This window comes from Pagrus pagrus (assembly GCF_965226575.1).
Source record: "Pagrus pagrus genome assembly, chromosome: 23".
Lineage (NCBI taxonomy): Eukaryota > Metazoa > Chordata > Actinopteri > Spariformes > Sparidae > Pagrus > Pagrus pagrus.
Window position 1 is genome coordinate 2,270,412 of NC_140205.1, and position 19,844 is coordinate 2,290,255.

Sequence of the window (19,844 nt, forward strand, 5' to 3'; positions counted from 1 at the left end):
GAGGATCGTAGAAAAACAACCTTGTGTGAGCTCAGCTGTGATGCAATTTTGAGATAATCGGTGGGTTTTTAAAATATATCACGAGTCTGATATATGGGGAATTCTCTCCAGCAGTAGAGGAGCCTCTAAAGGAACAGAAAGAAAAAATTCAGTCATTATCTGCTCGCCCCCTTTTACACCTTTTTAAAAAGAGAAATCTTCACTGTAGCTGCTAAGCTTAAAGCGTTAGCCTGCATCCCTTCTGAACTGGTTGACTGAACCTGACCACGCATCAACGGTGTAAATAACATCTTTTCAAATCGATCTGAGATCCTGATTTCTTACATCTTTCCCTCCTACTGGAAAGAAATGTTAGAAGATGGATTTTTTTCTCTTTGGACTGAGCTAAAACTAAACTAGTTTCCCCGGTCTTTGCTGCTAAGATAAAACTAAACACAAGCTGTAGTAGCCTTGAACAATCACTGACAGCACTTATAAACATGAACTCACCTGGTGTGAGCCTTCTTAGAGACTTCTAAGGTGGAAAGAAACAGCTGATTCGGTGTCATCTGGTGCCACAAGCTTATGTTTTGGGGGGGATTTTGTTCAAGAGTCAGGGAAACAGACAGACAGGTGGATTGACGCCAGTTCAGCAGAAATGTGGAGGCTGTGCTTAAAGGAGCACTTCACCCGAAAGTGGAAATTCAGGCTTCATCTACTCACTGAAAAAGTAAGTAGTTGAAAGTCAGGGGGAGTTTTGCAGTCCAGAAACTTTAAGCCAAAATCTTCACCACAACATTTCTGAAGCTTCACAGCGAAACGGCGTTGCAGCATTCTCCTGAACAACTGAAGTAGCTGGGGACTTGTTTTAAAAACAGAAACAACCAAAAAAAACAGCAAATGTCTCCATATAGCTCGTCCTGTGCAATCCAGGTCTCCAGGAGCCCCGAGATCACAAACTGATCTGAAGAATGTGCCTGTTAACACTTTTATCTCAGCAGCTACGGTGAACACTTTGGCATAAAAGGGGGTTTAAACAACTCATTCTCAGATCAGTTTGGATCTCTTTGCTGTGAAGCTCCGGAAATGTTTTGTGGACTTTCGTCCCTTTAAGCATCTTTCAACTGATCTGAAAATCTAAAAATCAAACTCACCACTCACACAGTTTTCCGCGGACAGCACATTTAACCTCTGTGGCTCTCTGAAGAAGACAATAACCCTCAGCCATTTCAGCTTGACTGATGTCGGCTGGCTGCTGCAGCTATTACACCCTCTCTCTCTGTAACACAGCCAGTGTCGCTCGCTCCATTTCCAGCTGACTGATGTTGAATGATCATCACTGACCATCGCTCTCTCTCTCTAATGTCTTTCCATCTGATAACCGAGGCAATAAAACTCAATCCAATTCCAGCGGCCATTACTGACATCACTCTCCCTCTCTCTAGTTTACAGTGGCAGGTGCCATTGACGGTCGCTGTGGGAAATGAGTCCAGTGTTGGTTCAGAGAGCCTCATCTGGATCAACAACAAGACAGGTACGGTCCTGACGGTGTGCTTCACGTCCCGAAACGCTGCTTTTCATCATTAATCGAACATCTCCATAAAAGTTCATTCTCATCATCCTGCTTTCACGTGAGATAACGAGCCGTTACCTTTGGGAATATTTTTGTTATGTTAACGGTGCAAATTAGCTCCTGATCACGTATTAATTATCTCATTATCGTGAGAGGTGTGATTTGTGTTTAATGGAGTGAAAAAGTGTAACTCACAGGGAGAGTCCTTTGATAAAAAGCTTTTCGTGTTGTCAGTGTTGCAGTCTGTCGGCAGAGGAAATAAACCTCATCCTGTTTGTGTTGTTTTGGGGAATTAAACTCTTTTTTTTTCTTTTATGGAGAGTGAAACCCATTGGCTCAGTTTTTGAGGAATAAACTTTTAAGTTTTGCTTTTGTGTTTTGGAGGATGGGACTCTTTCTAGGTCTGTTTTTGCGAAATAAAGCGAGATAGGCTTTGTTTTTAAGAGGCAACAGCTCGCTTTGTCTGTGTTTTTGTGAAAATACAGTTTATTCTTCTTCAGTTTTTGGTGAGAGAACCTTTTTTTCTTCTGTTTCTGATGAATAAAACACTCCCTGCTTAAGTTTTTGAAAAATAAAGCCCTCTCTTGGTCTTGTTTTATGGGTCACGACTCATTCTAGTTTTGTTTTTGAGGAATAAAGCTGGTTTGAGCTTTTGGTTCTAGTTTCGTAGAAGAACTCTTCTGGGTCCGTTTTTGGAAAACAGGCTTTCCTCATAAGGTTTTTGGAGAATAAAACTAATTCTGGTTCTAGTTGTGTTTTGGAAACCTTAATTCCCTCTGGTTCTGTTTTTTGAAAGTAAAACTTTTACCTGACCTTCTACCTTTTCTCAGTTTTTGGAGAAAGGAGCTCAGACTGCATACGTTCTTGGAGAAAAACACTCATTCTGGTTCTGTTCTGAGGAGTAAATCCCGCTCTGGTTGTGTGTATTTACAGCTGTTGGCAGGTGGTGGACCTGTTTCTGGTAGAAGTCCATCTCCTTGCAAAGTGCATGGTGAAAGGAGGCAGTTTCTAAGTGCAAGACTTCAAGACAGTTTAGTTTCAACCAGTGGGAAAGAAGTTGAGAAATTGGTCCAGACTTGTGTCAGCAGCTATTTTCCTCTTTTTCCTCACCTGGCCGTTATAAAAAGTCTGAAAGCTCCTACGAGATGTTCTGTTGAAGCTGACGACCTGAACTGAAGCAGTGTCAGCACGAAGGGTGTAAAAGATCTCGCAGTTTATATTTACCTGTAAATGCAGCACCTGTCAAAGTTAGAAGTGACGTCGATCAGGTAGGTGTTTTTATCAAGTTTAAATTAAAGCAGTGTAGAGTGCAGCTGCACTCAGTTTTTGTCTGTCATCATCTCATCCGGCCCACATACCGCCTGGAGCGATGGCACTCCAGTCCGCTCCTAACCAGAACTGGAACTGGTCTGGGTCTTATTCTGTTCGCTCTTGGCTGACACTTGGCCTGCTTATTGCTCAGATCTGGCAAACAAGAGTGGATCCAAGTGCCATCAATCCACCCGGTATGTGGGCCAGATCTGGACCACATAGCTATATCATGAGAAGATCACCAGGACCTCGTAGTAGCCAACAAAGAATCCACAACATTCACCAGTCCTTCATATTTGTTTGAACTTTTAGGGAATTCTTTTTCTATCATTATTCCAGAATCCCACATGATTGGTCGGATGGACGACAAAACCTGGTTGCTAGGCAACATCAACCAGACGGGCTACTTCCGCGTGAACTACGACCTCCAGAACTGGAAACTCCTGATTCAGCAGCTCCACAAAAACAATCAGGTATGTCTGTCTGTCTGCGAGGCAGTCTGTCTTTGTTTAAAGGGGAAACCAGGCGCCATATTTACATGTTTTGTCGTCTAAATGGTTCATACTCACTTGGAATCGGTCCAGTAGGTCGTTGAGCTGGCAGCGACGACACAGCTGCAATGTACTCCTTAGGGCCAACTCCGGCTGTCGGAGTCACGGCCGCTAAAAGTGCTTGTTTTTGCCACCGACATGACGTTGTTATTCTAAGTGTCATAACAGAAATTATTCCTATGAAGATGGACCTCTTTGTTAAATAATAAGATCCTCTTTGTGACCCAAACCACAAGTCTCGCTCAACGAGAAGTTTCTCTCCGAAATCTGATGAGAAGTAAGTTGTCGCAGGACGACGATGGTGGAAACGTGACTGGAGTACCTCAACGAAGTGCCAGCAAAGTCGTGGCTGACTAACTGATTTTGATAATCTAGATGAGGTAACAACCGTAACAGCTCATCTCGCGAGACTCAGCGAGACTGGCACAGAGGATCTTTGTCTTTAGATTCACAAAAACGAGCACTTCTGGCGGACATAACTTTGACGGTCGCAGTTGCCCCAAAGGACTACATTGCAGTCGTTTGAATGATTTACACACTCAAACATGTAGATACAAGGCCCAGGTTTAAAAATACCACAATTCCCACTTGAACTCTCTCTCTGCTTCCTGTTTTGTCTCCTCTCTGCCTTTACTCTCTCAGATCATCTCCATTGGAAACAGGGCAGGACTTATCGATGATGCCTTCAACCTGGCCAGGTGAGTCTTCCTTTAACCACAACACACACATATTCAGTCTGCTTTAAAATCCCCTAAACTCTCCTGATAACACATATTTTGGTTTGGTATGGATTGGTTTCCATTTCTGGTCCTAGTAGTGTTCATGAAACATGTTTGAGTGGACTTTATTTGAATGTAGGTAAACAGTCTGTGTGGAGGCGGACTGCAAGGCCCGAAATATGATCTTCAAACGCCTTTTATTACCTTTTTATCAGCTTTTTCATGCCCTCATGAGGCATTATGTTTTCAGGTTGTCCGTCTGTCCGTCCCATTCTTGTGAACGCGATATCTCAAGAACCCCTCGAGTGAATTTCTTCAAATATGGTACAAATGTCAAAGTGTAAGGTCACTGTGACCTCATGGCGCGAGAACGCATTAAGGGGATTTCTTTAAATTTCGTACTATGACTCAAAGTTATAGTAATTAAAACTAAATGTGGCATAAAAATGACTGATAGCATAAACTGATGAGGTTATGACATTTGATACCTAAAAGGTCAGAGGTTAACTTCACTGAGGCCTCGTACTTCTAGTCAACATTTCTCTGGATTCATAAGCTTGTCTCTGTTTACTGAGATTAGTCATCTCTCAACTCCCAGCTCCATTTTTCGTGTCTCAAGTTGCTAATCTGAGTGTAAACACATGGAGGAGGAAATGTTGGCCAGGACATTCGTTGGCTACACCGTCAGCCCAGAAACGTTGGCCTTTGCCCCCAGAAGCTAAATCATCATCAGAGGAAAGTTAATCCGTTCCAAGATTGAAAAAACTCCACGTTCAAAGACTTCACAAACACACAGAGAGGAGTGAACACTGTATTATAACAGAAGACCGTGGTGGACAAACGATCTGTTTCCTGTTCAGAGAGTCTCATCCGTCTCTGAGCCTTTGAGACATCTGGACACACAGAGGGAGACGCCAGCCGGGCTGATCTATTGTTCCCGTCTCTTCCTGTTTGTTTTTAATTGCTTCACTTTGAGGAGTTTCTCTTTGTTGAACAGGACGGATGATGTGTCCGCCTCCCTCAGATACGTCTGTTTTGATGGACTGCGTTTTCTGAGCGGACAGATATATTTCAGAGTTGTCGTCATTCGTTCAGCTGACAGAACCGAGGAGGTGCTTCTGAGTCGGCTGTGTGAGTTCAGCTAAGACCTATGGATGCTCATACAGATTTACATTCACACACCGGTCGTGTGGATGGAGCTGATTCCTTCACATCCACAACCTCGGTGGCTCCGGGATTATCACTCTTGCTTTTGCAGAGGGAGTTTAGCTTCTCTCTTTGCACATTGAACCCTCCGTCGTGCAGCCTCGTTGTGTATAGAAGATGAAAGGCGACACACGAGATAACAGGCGCCATTGTAAATGTAATTTTACGGCACTTTTACACTTGGAAATGTATCTGAATCAGCCATTGTTGTGTGACGGTTGAAGGAGTGTCTGTGAAGTTACAACTTGGACTCTGAGCGGCGTTTCTTTGTACTTTTTCTCGTAAGACGGCGGAAGCTTTCGAGTCCGACTTCTCTTGAACGCAGCATTAGGAAACACGGGCTGCCACTCATATTCACAGTAGGATGATTGACATTTCTTGTAATGTTAACTGACGCTTAAAAAGTCAAGTTGTCAGCCTCCTGGTGGGTTTAAAACGAGCGGTATAGATGCAGAGTGAGCGTGAACAAGCTTAGAGAACGAGTAAATGAGGGAGTTTCATGTGGCTCACGTATTGAAGCAGACATAAATAACCATCAAACGCTCGGCGGATCATCTACAGATGTTTCTGAGTTTTCAGTTTCATTTTCCTCCTCTGCCTTTTCTACATTTCATTCAGTCGTCACGTCCGTTCAAACATCAGGACCAACACACGAGCGAATGCAGCAGGATCACTCTTGTTTTTGTTGTGAGACAATGGGGCTCCAAATGCCACCATTATGTTTTAATCCGTCTAATTTGTCTTTTCTTTTAAAGTTCCTACTGTCCGTGAAGTGCTTCACGAGTTAAAAGCAACAGTGACATTTAGCTCCCAGAGTGGCAGTCGGGCTGACTCGTGGTGATTTAGCTTTCACCAGTGGGAACGACATTTTGACAAGTTAAAATGTCATCTTGACTGGTTGTAATCTTAAAGGTCTTGTTTGTGAGGAAGCTGACTTTTGAGTCTCATTCACAAATCATCAAATGCCGACGCTTTGGGACGGTAGGTCGGGTCTCAAAAAGCTAACATTTACTTAAGTTTTCACGAGTTGGGAACGTTAACGAATATTAATTTGTTCTGCAGTTGTGAGAGTACGTTACTAAGAAGCCATAAAATCAGTTTTTATAAATTTCCATGCTATTTTTCGGACAAAAATCCGTGCTTGGTGTAAAAAAAAAAAGGTTTTAAATCAGGACCAACAAGACACACGGCTGAAAACGAGGTAGTGGATGACGAAAAAAGCAGAGTTGGTCAGCAGTAGTCAGTAGAAGAGAAAGTGTGTTGTGTTGTAACAGTACAAGCAGTGCAAAGACATAAAGCATAAATACTGGATAATATGTGTACACTGTGGATGGATTATGTACATTTTCTGCATGTGTTTACTGACACGTGCACATGGTTACAGTGTACATAATCCATAAGCTATAAATGTGCTCGCCATTTTACTTTTGCTATCTGGAGACTCGCAGACACAAATCATGCTGCTGCATTCACTCCTCTTATCGAAAACAAGCCACGAGAATGGACAAAAACATGTGAATCAGACCGAGTTGACAACAGCAGAGTTTCTGTTAGAGCCGGGCAGGATTACACCGCGACTGCAGGGAAAGTGACAGAAGCACTTCTGGCTCTGCGAGATGACCGTCCTCGTCGCTGCATTCAGAAGCAGACTACCTGCGTGAGAGCGGCGTGAAAAAAAAAAAAAGGGGGGATTCAAAAGCAACCTGAGCCGGACGGAAACTGTGATGATGAACGAGCGAGCGGCGAGGCTGAGAGAGAGAGAGAGAGAGAGAGTCGTTTCTCATCGTGATGTTTTCAGCCCGGAGCTTTCTGAGCGCTGTGACCAAAATCTACTCCGACACAAACCCTACAGCTCAATCTACCCCCCCCCACAACTCCTTCTTTCTTCTCTATCTGCCTCTCTCAGCCATCTGTCTGCTGTCATGTCGAATGAGCAACAGCTAGACACTGCAGTGCCGTCCTCTTTACTCGTGTGTGTGTGTGTTTTCACAGTTGTGTTGTGTGGATTCATGTGTGTGTGTTGATGAGTTGGGAGCTCAGCAGGAGGTTTGCGTCAGGACAGAAAAAGACACAGGAGTGCAGATCCATTAATATTCACTCTGACAGCAGACGAACGCTCGCGCTTCAGCCTGTATCTGTCGCTATAGTAACGCCGAACATCACAACGCCACATCAGAAGACACGACGGAGAGGCTTTCTGGGTCTGATGTGGCTGTCGTCGGGGTTTTGTCGGCCTCAGAGTAGTTCAGAGAGAGTTTTCTTTTTTTAAAGAGGTCAAAGATGTGTTTTTAAGTGAAGAGCCTCACTTTGAACAGTTTTTATTGTGTGGATTCTTCTGATGTACACACAAACTGTACTTCCCTCACTGCTGTGGTATTGGGGTGAAGCCACTGACTGTAATAACAGTGGAGCTGTGAAGAGCGAAGCTTGACGTGGGTGGTACCCAAGGACGTTATATTACATCTGGATCTCAGTGTTGGAGGTGGAGCCACGTTCATGCCCATGAGAGCTGCTCAGCGGCGGTTTGAAGCCTGAACTGTTCGACTAACTTGACTGAAGATGAAATAATTTAATCGTGCTGCTCTTCTAGACTTTCCAGATGGACTGAGTGGCTCACTTGTCTGTTGAACCATCTGACCTCTTACAGTGTTAAAGTGAAAACAGAAAACGTTTCAAATTCCCCCTCCTGATGTTTCCCCGTGGTATTACTGTGTTAGCAACATGGCTACCGCTAACAGCCTGGCCACTGTTCAAAGCAAACAAAACAGCAAACAGCCGGCTGTGTTAATAAGTGGGCAGGTTTTGAGGTCACCATCTCCAGTTATTCCAGTTGCTCCACCGTTACCTGGGGATAGTGACTGGGGAAAACAGTGCCACTTCCTGTTTGGTTGTGTAAAAGGCAGACGTGCTTCCTGTTGCGCTGTAGTACGACCCGATCTCATCCGGGACGAACAAATCATCCGTCAACGACCACGTGTTCACACACGGTCCTGCATGAGTTCAGCCTCTCTCAACAGGGAGGCTGCGTGCAGAGGAAGCTTCGCCGAGCTCCGTGACTGAAGTGACAAAACACACTGACGTCACTTCAGCGTTTTTCTCTGATTGCCGATCATTGATTTCACTTCTACAGATCTTTAATCTCTGAATTAATCTGAGAAATGCTGATCCTGCTCGCACTTCGATCGGCTGAAGCTTGAGTAATTCATGGGGCGCTAAATGCTTATTGGTGGTGGCGGGACTGTGTGTGTGTGTGTGTGTGTGTGTGTGTGTGTGTGTGTGTGTGTGTGTGTGTGTGAAGCTAGTTTAGCAGTAATAAATGGCTGTGTCTCTGTGAGTGTGTGCTTAAACAGTGATGGATGTCGCCTCTCCCTTTGTGTGTGTGTGTGTGTGTGTGTGTGTGTGTGCATGTGTGTGTGTGACCACTGCAGTCCCTCGTTAGCTCTCCACTGAGCCTTGCTAATGGCTAATGGACAAACAATTAACTGGCCCTTAACGAAGTTAACAAGTTAATGAGCTCGTTAAGGCTGGGGAGAGACACACACACACACAGACACACACACACACACACACACACACACAGACACACACACACACACACACACACTCTCTCTCTCACACACACACACACACACACACACACACACACACACACTCACAGACTGTAAATGAGAGGGAAAATTGAAAATCTATAATGTCTTCACTTCTCTGTGAACTGAACAACCTGACTAACAGTTTAAACTCTGCCAGCGTCCTCCAGAGCTCTGCTGGAGCTGTGAAGCTCGTCCAGAGGTCGAGTTCTCAAGGAAAAATCAAAGGGTTTCTCCTCTGAGGAGCAGGAACGTCCCAGTCTAACATTTAGAAAACTGCCCAAACCCAAAGTGCTGAAATCAATCTTCAAATATTTGTTACTAGGAAACTGTTACGGCTTAATGAGTTTTTTTGTAAATGGACGATTTGGACCTGGTTCTGAGCAGAGGGGACAAAAGTCCACACACTCTTCAGATACTTGTGTAAAAACAGACTCTGGTGAAAGCAGAAGTACTGATTTAACAAACGCACCACAAAGATAGTTGATTGTTGAGTCTCATTCCCAGGACGTCAAATAGCCACATGTTGGGTTGGTAAAGCGTCCCGAGCAGCAACAAAGAGAGGAAATAAGAAACTCTCTGCAGATACGAGACACTAACACGCCTTTTCTCCCCATTCCAGCCTCCCTCTCTGTCTGTTCACGTCTTCTTACGTCTTTTACGTCTGAAATCAGTCTGGTGATGTTGGGAAGGAAATAACAATAATCCATAATTCACCTCAAATGCATCAAACTAAAGTAACGAGCCTGTTTTGAAAATGTGAGGAGGAGAAAGTTCAGATATTTGTGTTCAGGTGTGTGGAGGGAAAGTACAGATACCTGAAACATCTACTGAAGAAGATGGCTCTCAAACGGGACCAGTTCTTGATTACCTCTTCAGGACTGCAGTTTGTCGACACCAGGAAGTAACCGATCCCACCGATGTGACAGTCCTGACCACACTGTAACCGCCTGTAAAACTTTTTTGTTGTCTGGATTAAACAAACAATATCTGACGTGTCAGTTTGTGAGCTAGCTGTTTCCCATCTTTATGCTTAGCTAAGCTAACTGGCTGCTGGCTGTTGCTAAGTCCTTGTTGGCAAGTCTTGCAGCTCAGCACCTATTTGGCAGCGCTCCTGGCAGCTTTTCCAGGGTAACAAGCCCGACCTTTATCTAAATGAATGGGGAAAGAGCTATAAATTCAATAGTCACTGGGATGTATAATCATCATATAATCTCCTCCATGCTCATTAAAAGTCCGTCTGCTGTGCGTGTAGACTGCATCTCTGGCATTATGGACTTTCTTTTCAAAATGCTATAAACAGTTCGTCTCCTCTCTTATAACACCTCCGCTGTAGCTTCATCTTTAATGTTGAGTGGCAACAATCGCCTCATACGACACTCAGAAAGAAAGCAAATGAGCGTGTTCCCCAAAATGTCAAACTGTTCGCTCAAAGGTTGGATGATTATTACAGATTTCGCATTCAGGTTCTGAGAGATTTAGTCTTTTATGCATATAAATAAGTGGCTGTGGAAAAAAAAAGACACTTTATAAAAGACATTTTTTATACAAAAGGATAGAAAACAAAGGGAGTCCCGGGATGTTTCTTCATGTTGTTGCCTCGTAATATCTTTTGAGGAAATGAGAAAATCTGCGAGGACGGAGGCAGAACGAAATGAAAAGGCTGAGAGAAGAAGATCTTCACTCAACAACAAAAGAAACACTTGTCTGTTATTTAGTCAGTCGTTGCCTTGACGATAGATGCCACGATGGACGCCCGCGTGTCGAAGTGGAAAACACTGATGCAGAAATATAAAAAGGCAAACAGATCGATGGTCACCGCTTTCTCTCTCCCTCTGCCTTCCTGTTTGGTCCCGTCGCTTGTTTGAAGCGTGTAAACAGGAAGTCTCTGCAAGCTCAGTGGATTATGGTAATGCCTCAGAGGGCCAGGTGCATGATGGGAATGGAGATGAATGTGTGGAGGTTGGTCGAGGTGGATATTGAGGCAGATTATGGAAATATGAAGGTCTGGAATTTAGAGTTTCCTCGGCTCTGCGAAGATTTAGAGAGTCTTATCTTAAACAGATTAACTTCCTGCGGAGGTCTCTCTCTCTCTCTCTCTCTCTCTCTCTCTCTCTCTCGCTCAGCCTGTCTGTCCGTCTCTGTAAATTAAAATACAGTCCAAAAGACATTTTCAGTACAACAGCATTAAACCTCGTCACCTCCTCTGTGCGTCTGCCACTCACTTTGATTGACAGCTCTTCGATAAAGGTCAGCGCCGGGCCTCGGTCGCAGTCATACATTGCTCTGCTTTACTCTCATTGGTCACTTCGCTCTCCAATCAATAATTAGAATAAAACCAATAAAACTAACATCACCCCTGCAAGTTCACTTTCTGTCCTCGACGGCCCGCCTCATTCATATTCATGAGCCGTGGGTGGGGCTGAAGGTCGATGCAGGAGGCAGGTGAGCGCCTTCCACCCACCCCCCCAAAACATCATTAATGTTAATGAATGCACAAAGGAAGCTCGTTAATATTCATGAAGCGGTGGCTGTAACCCGGGCAGCTAAATAGCTCCGATGGCATTTAGAGGCCAAGTTTTTCTTAATGCGTCCACACTGTAGTTTCACACACACACTCTCTCTCTCACACACACACACACACACCACAGAGACTGAGGGCGACACCTGAGGGTTAGAGAGCAAATGTATATCAGGATTTGGCTTCAAATTGAATTCTTGTACCTGAATTCACCTCTGTGTGTCCCGGACTGTGTTTTATTTAAAAAGTTTGGAGTTCAGAAAAAGAAAAGCTGTCATAAAATATTTAAGTATGGGAGGCCATATGGGCCAAAAACGCATTTTAGTTTACTGTTTTGGCAAGCTGTGTAAAAATAATTTAAGAAGGGGAAAAAACATAACAAGCCAAAACATAACAACACAACAAAAGGACAGGAAACAATACAATATATTATGTGACACGCATATTGAAAAGACAAAGTATGGTGGCTGGGATGTGCCAATCCAGGGAGCAAGTTTAAAAAAAACCTGAGGAGCTGATTTCCATCATTACTGGAAATTTGGACTGCAGAAACCAGTTTGAAGTTTCTTGGAGATGTACTAAAGAAATAAGCAGATATTTACTATTATCTCAGCGTATTATCATTAAATAATGGCCGGGTCATTGCAACAGTTTTTAAGGTAATTGTTGTGATAATTTGTGGGCAAGTTACTGGGTAATTACCACCATCTTACCATGAAATTAGTAGACCTGTAAAATGTTTTGTTGTGTGTTGTTGCCCTTTGAAACAAGACTTTGTGGCAATAACACAAGCTTTATCACACACATGAGAAGTTGTATTTATAAGCAGTTTAAAGCAGCCATGACCTGGCTTCAAAGTGAATTCAACTGTATGGAAGGCCAAATGGGTCAAAAATGGGTTTTAAAAGGGGGACAAAACACATGAGCAGAGGAAATAAAATAATTATCGTACACTGGCATTGTGTCCTTTGATCTCACACTGAAAAGACACAGTTGTAGTATGGTAGCTGGGATGTGCCAATCCAGGGAGCATGTTTATTAATACATTTAAAAGTTGACCAGCCTGTTGACCTGTCGCATGTTACAAGTCATCTTTGTACTTCATCTCACGCATGAAAGTTGAATTTCTGAACAATAACAAAGCACCCAAGTTACTTTGCTACCATAGCGTTACTTGGTCTGGGATGACCAGTAGCTTCTGGTGGCTAATATTAGCAAACCACAGTCCTACTGTCAAGTTAAAAGTCAGAAAATATATTGACTTTTAACAGATATACAAAATTTGGGGGCCAAAATTTGAAGAAAAAGTTATGTTTTCATGATCTTAGCATTCTGTAAGAAAATACTTTCACCAGCCAACAGAAAAAAAGGCAAAAAAGAAAAGGACATTTTTAGACAATTGTGCACGTGGAGCCAGTTGAATGGTCTTTTTAGTGAGTTGGAAGTTCTTGTTGTTAGTTGGTCTTGTTTTTTCATGCTTTTTCATGCTTTCACAACTTAACTGTCCTGTTTTCTCTCGCTTCTCTCTAATCTTTCAGGGCCGGGTACCTCCCACAAGGTGTTCCATTGCAGCTGATTGGCTATCTGCCGGAGGAGATGTCCTTCCTGCCGTGGCACTCCGCCAGCCGAGCACTCTACCAGCTGGACAAACTGTTGGACCGCACAGACGAATACAGCCTGTTCAGTGTAAACACCCAATCAATCAATTACCATCTCAATCAGTCCTTAAGTCTATCAGTCAGTCAGTCAGTAACAGCTCCATGTTAGCAGAATAAACTGTCTCTTCACCGCTGACAGCTGGCTGTCTGTTAATTAACACTTAACGGTGTGTGTGTGTTTATCTAGGACTATGTGCTGAAGCAGGTTGCATCACGGTACCATCAGATGGGTTGGCCAACGAACGTCCCTGGAAACGAGGGAAATGTCCTGCAGGCGTCCTACCAGACTGAGTATGCAACACACACGCATACACTCTACAACACACTCCTCTTAATATTATCATACTAATAACATAGAGGGCCCTTTTTTAATTATAGAAACATGATGCCAATTGCAAAGTGGCAGCTCTGGGGGTGCACAGAAGGTGCGAGTGTCTCCAAGCACAGCTGCTAATGTGGTTCACGTATGTGCAGCGGCACTGAGTGTAATGAAATATTAATGATTATTGAACACAATGTCAGTCAGTCACATCACTGCCAAAGACTGGAAGTTAGCAGAGATTTACTGTGTCACATGTTGTGTTTTGTTAGCTAATAGTCATCAGTTGATCCTGTAGCCATCATTTTGTTGGCAGTAGAGTTAGGACAGAAATTCAAGCAAGAGAAATAGGTTCCCATGTACCCACATGGCATTTCTTTTCTTGTGAAACATGTTTTTTTAAGACCCTAAAGGCGTCTAGTTAAGAATATTTCCCAATGGCCCATGGTGTTTGTTTGACAGCCATCTTGAATTGATGTCCACTAGTGTAGCAAGAAACGCAGATTTTCTGAACCACACAGCATACAAAGATAAATGAACCCAGCATATTTCTACAAAACTACGGATAAGTTAAGTTAAGATAACTTTCCGTTTGTTTAGGTTGGATTTTCTAGTTCTCTCTTGTAACAGCACTGTTCAAGCTCTGGTGAGGTTTAGGCACATGAACCACTTAGTTAGGGTTAGAAAAACATCATGGTTTGGCTTAAAATTCCCGTTTTAGTCGCCAGGATCGTGGATGGAGATGGTTGACTTCCCGTCATTTGGCAGCCCTGTTGGCTATAATAACCCCACCACCATCCCCTCCACCTCCTGATGTGAAAGTCAGCTAATAATCATATATTGTGATCGTGATGTACCACGTTTGATACAAGTGTCAACCTTAGAGGTATCAGTGGTTTGCAGAAACATTAACTGACATTTCATCCTGGAGACTGTGCTGCCAGAATAAGTGCTCAGCTTTCTGCTTGTAAAAAAACTTCACAGTTCACCCAATGGATGTCGGTGAATGTGAAAGCCTTTTCAGATTTGCGGTTCTTAAGGAGTTTTTGAGCGGTGCTGCCTTGCCCTTGTCCTTGAAGGCACTGGCACAGTTCTCACCACTGAATACATCGCTCACAACTGAAAACCTCACGATGAGAATATGAACGTTGAGAAGCTGTGCACAGTCAATGTGGTTGTTGGTCCACAGATAAACAAACTCGATCTAGACGATAGCAGTTTCTCCACGCTTCCATTCTATGCTTAACTTCACTAAATAATGCCCCTTTCACACTGGGCAACAAACCTGCTAACACCCACTACCATCTGGCTTTTGTCCTTAATGTGAATGGCTGCAATCGGTTTTTACTGCTGCATGAAAAGTCTCAGGTGTAACAGGTGAAGTGAAATGTCTCATTCCTTTGCCACTTCCATAATCAGCTCAGGAAGACATGATGCATCCAATTCAGAATATTTTTAATTAAGGCTTTTTCAGGAAAAAAAAAAACTCCTGCACATTGTCCGCTCACTTGCAATTAAGTTTAATGACAACAATGTTTTGGTACTCAGACCTTCATCAGGTTATCTTGGATCCTAGAATCACTTATTTTTTTTATTATTTATTTTTAGGGGTTTACCCGCATTTTAAAACCTGCATATACATGCTAATTTAGTGTAAAAGTGGTATAAGTCCCGTATCTATCTCTGAACTAGATGCACAAATTGGTTTCCACCTCCAGACAAGACATTTTTGTAAAATGTCCAAATGTTCATTTAATTTTCTGATGACACTTTCCTTCCTCTCTGTCTGTCTCCAGGGAGTTGCAGAGGGAGCTCATCATGTTAGCTTGCAGCTTCGGGAACAAACAGTGTCACCGTCAGGCCGTCGCCTACATCTCTGACTGGATCTCCAGCAACAAGAACAGGTAAAAAGAAATACACCCACATATACACACTGTGCATTGTCTGTGCTGGTGGAGCTACAGGTTGCTCCAGGAACGTATAGAAAAACATTGTAAAAGACAACTGAATTATTCTATTTGATTGGATGTTGCAGCTGTGAGAAATGTGGACTCTTTCTGTGAGCACTTGTGAGTTCAGTCAGATCCTGAGCTGAACACAAACACTCCCACAGACACTCGGTGCATCTGTTGCTCACGGCTAACGTCTGTACAGTTGGTTTACTGACTGTTTGCGCCGATTAAATTCAAATTTTGCAGCTGTCAGATTCATGCAAATGGCACAAGACTGAAAATCTGTCTCTCTTTCCATCTGCACACACCTTTAGGTTTGAATATTTAACTCTCAAACACACTCGACACTCTCGACACCCAGTGACAGAAGTTCTGCTTTGACTTTTTGTAAACTGTGAAAGGTAACAGACACAACATCCGTGATCCGTGTCTTTTATCTCACATTTCTTTTCTCCCTCCTCCTTCCGTTCTGCCTCTAACTTTTTCTCTTTCATGTGCCGCTGGCTCATTCACTCCCTCCCTCAACGGGATATGCAAAATTAGATTTCAAACGGCAAATGAAATAGAAACAGATGCTGGTGTGTTCTGTAAAGGACAACAGGGAGCCGGTGATAAGAGACATGCTTAAAATTAAAAAACACTAAATTAAACACCGTCTCTGACTCCAGCCAGCAGATTTTTATGAATGGATTCTTGGAGAAGGAGTTCTGCGAAGGAGCAGCAGCTGGTCGTGTCCTCGCTAATGTCCGATAACATGTTAACATGTAGTCTGAACAGTGAATATTCCTTGGTTTCTCCTGAGCAGCTCTCGTAACGACCCTGTGGCTGTGTGTTGGAAAAGCCCCACTTTCCTGTGTGGCCTTTGAGAATCTGAGAAGCAATTTGAAAATGCTCCACTCTCAGTGGTGAAAAAGTGTAGGGTAAGTCCACATTCATGCAGAATTAATCTCTCCAGGGATGATTTTTTAATATTTCATGCTCTATTCAGTGATTTTAATCCCATCTGGAGAGCACATGTATGTGGTTTTCCTCCCCGTGCCAGCGTATTCATTTCAAAACCGCTTTTTATCAAAAGGCTCCGATAATTGGAGTCTCATCAGGAGGGAGCTCATCCGACCTGTCTCCACAATTACCGGGAAAAAGCGACCGGAGAACACATGGATCTGGACTTAATTTAGCACCCTCAGTACATTAGTTCTGTACTTTGCAGTGATGTGTATGAAACTGCAGTAACAGTGAGAACAGTGAGCCTTTGATATGATGAGTCAAACAGCAGACCTGCGTCACACCTGCGCCTCCTCCATATTAAAGGGTGTTAGGAACCACCTGCTGTAATGTGACTCTGGTGCAAATCCTGTGCTGAACAATGAGTGTAATTACAGCTTATATTTTAAGTCCGATATCCCCCTGGTTTATTAATCATGTCCCACTGGGGTTTTATTCCAAATTAGCCGTCTAAATGGTCCAAAAAGCTGTGTTTTCAGTTTCATCCAAGTGTGGCTGCAGCCATTGATGGATTAACCTGGTAGGGGGTCCTGTGGCAACAATGAGCTGCTGGGCCCCAATGTAACCCTCCTTCCTTCCACTCTCATTGTGTTCAGTGTTTCTATGGTGCAAAACTACCTTGGCCAGTGAGTTGATTAAATTAATTAAAATAATGACGGACTAAAATGCAGAATATGTCATTTCTGCCACCAGGGGTCTCTTTATCAAAACAACACCAAAGACATTTGCTCATTCCAGGGGGTCGGTGCAGAGCCAAACCCTCTGGAGGAATAAACGCCCAGAGTCACATCAGATCCAGAGCCGTTTACCGACGGGAGGAGAGCTCAGAGATTACTTTTTAACTTCTGGGATTAAAAGGTGGATTTATCTTCACTCCTGTTTATCAACAGGACTGCAGCAGTGATCCGCGGAGGTGACCTCCATTGTCGGAGGTGTTTATGTTCTGTAATGTTCACTGCTGACTGGAGCTGGAGGGGAAATAATGAACGTAATGTTACAGAGAGAGAACCAGAGTCTCTGGTGAGTGCTGAGTTGAGTCAGAGTTGACCTGAATAAATGATCCACGGATAAACTGCTACGCCGTTGGTGAACACGTCATCAAACGTGAAAATCTATCAGACGTATTGAGGCACACATTTTCAGAAAGGACTTTTTTTTTTTAGCGTTATGTTTCGTCAGGTTCGCCCAAAGTCTTTCCTCACTTTCTGTCTCCTGAAAGTACCTTGAGTAAACTTGTGGATTTCTCTGGTTCGAACATTGTTGTAAACATTTATTATTATTAATATTATTATTTCATTATTCATTATTATTATTATAACATTTTATCTGGTGTCAAATCAAAATTCAGATTTCTCCAACACTTTGACATCACAAACAACTTTAGCTGTACTTTGTTTTTAGTACTAATTAGCCAATATTAACATGCTAAAATCCCAAACTAAGATGTTGAACATGATAAACATTGTACCTGCAAAACATCAACTTCAACTGTATTTGTCCCTGAAGGCTTATTGGTTTTGCAGCATGACATAAAAACAGTACATGTGAACATCAGAGTTCATCTTAAAGCACCACTGGATGTTAGTACATCCTCACAGAGCCGCTAGCATGGCTGTAATACTTTTCAAGAAAGGTTGATTAATAAAAAGGTAAACCTGCAGAATCGTATTAGATCCCAAAGACGTTGTTTTAAAGCATCCTAACTCCTCAAATATTTGAGATGGGAACATGCAGTTTCTTTACTGTTGAACTCGAGAAACGACACCAGCTGGCGAGTCCATGGGAGCCATTTAGGTCTCTATTAAACTATCACGTAAAGTTGTAAACAAAGTCTTGCTTATTGCCTGGCATATTGCTCATCGATCATTTTTCATCTGCCATCGTGCTTAGTGAAGAGTCACGCTTCTGAATTGGACACTTCCATTGGCTCGGACGGCCGCCCTCGCAGCCAGTCGGAGCGTCTGATTCAGAGGCTTGGCTTTGAGCTGTGCTGTGGACCCAAACTGGAGCCACACAGCAGCTTTTCTGAGCTCAAAGCGGAGAAGAAAAGTTGCTCTAAGTTTCTTGTGAGGACAGAAAAAGATACAAAGATATGGAGAGGATGAGCTTCAGTACAGCATGACGCTTGTTGGGCCTTATTTGAGGCTTATTTATGATTCTGGACAGGAACTGCCATGATGCAAATCATGTTTGGCAGGAAAATAAATGGAAATTCCTGGCAAAAATAAAAGGCCCATGGACCCTGCCCAAGAGAATGGGCTTAACTCATAAACAGAAGAAGATAGGAGCTTCAAATCACTTTTAACACAACCCAAAGAAAAAGTGTGACATTTTTGGTTTGTTTAATGGGCTAATGTCTCCCATTATAGCGTATAAAACTGTTGACGAGTGATATAAACAATTAGCTGAGCTTGTGCTGATTCTGGAGATGTGTAAAACTTGGTGATTCGGTTAAATATGACACCTCCAGACCTCCACAACCTCATTTTTTGCTTTGTTACGTATGTCTAGGACACACTGCTCTCTGCACTGGTAATGAGTATTGGCATTGGATATAAATCATGAGTCAAGGAGTCGTTAAATACAGTGTGGATCGGCTTCCAAGAGATTCATGGCTCGGCTTCACAGATCCAACATTTTGGACCTAATCCAAACAGACCCACAGAAAACCAGCATGTATACATTTATTTATGCTGATGCGAAAGGGACCCGAAGAAAAGTTACAGCTGAAAAAAGCCCAAATGTAAATCAGACCTGATCCAAAAGACACTCTGGTGGTGGTAATTTACCCTGTCCTCACAGTTCAGGCTGCTGCTGCCCTCCGAGCACTGATAATTCGAATCACCAATCGATAATCCCTCGGGTTGAATCTCATTTTATTTCAGAAACAGAAAAGGGTGGTGGGAATGGCAGAAAAGCGCGCTCTCAGCTAAACTACTCATGAACCAGACACGATACACCCTCCTGCTACTGCTGTCCAGTGTGATTGACTTCAGCTGTCAGAGCTGTCAGGAGCCATGAGGATTCATAACTGAACTATGACCTTTTATTTCTGTCTGTCTAAATGATGTGTGATGTTTTAATCTGGACGGACACTGTGAATAATGTATTTCTCATCTTATCTGAGGTGTAAAGTCGACAGAAAATATCATTAATGACGTTGATTAAAACGAAAAATATCAGAGGTTGGGTAGGTTTTTGTAGCCTGCAGACGAAGCCTTGTTTTGATCCGGAGCTCCAATTAAAGTTACTGCATTGATCTCTTAACACTTCCTGTATCCATTTCAAATTAAAAGCCCTCTAAAATACATATATCCGTTTAAGTGTACACTATGTTTTTAACATTTTTGGTACGTTATGTTGCCGTTAAACAGCCTTTTCCTTTGGCACTACATTCCCTCAACCACACAACATCCGTACATCAAAATACGCGAACTATCCCTTTAATCTCAAAAGAAGACCA

The 19,844-nt window shown here is 43.0% G+C and overlaps 1 protein-coding gene across 1 annotated transcript in view; it reads left to right on the plus strand.

Annotated features, from left to right (window-relative positions):
- The window catches only part of LOC311252642 (thyrotropin-releasing hormone-degrading ectoenzyme-like), a 169,774-nt gene that overhangs the window by 136,028 nt on the left and 13,902 nt on the right, over positions 1-19,844 (plus strand). The window contains exons 11-16 of the mRNA XM_084345970.1: positions 1,425-1,513; positions 3,203-3,336; positions 4,057-4,112; positions 12,986-13,133; positions 13,293-13,396; positions 15,221-15,328. Of these exons, the coding sequence (XP_084202096.1) occupies positions 1,425-1,513; positions 3,203-3,336; positions 4,057-4,112; positions 12,986-13,133; positions 13,293-13,396; positions 15,221-15,328 (639 nt within the window). The remainder of the gene's footprint in view (positions 1-1,424; positions 1,514-3,202; positions 3,337-4,056; positions 4,113-12,985; positions 13,134-13,292; positions 13,397-15,220; positions 15,329-19,844) is intronic.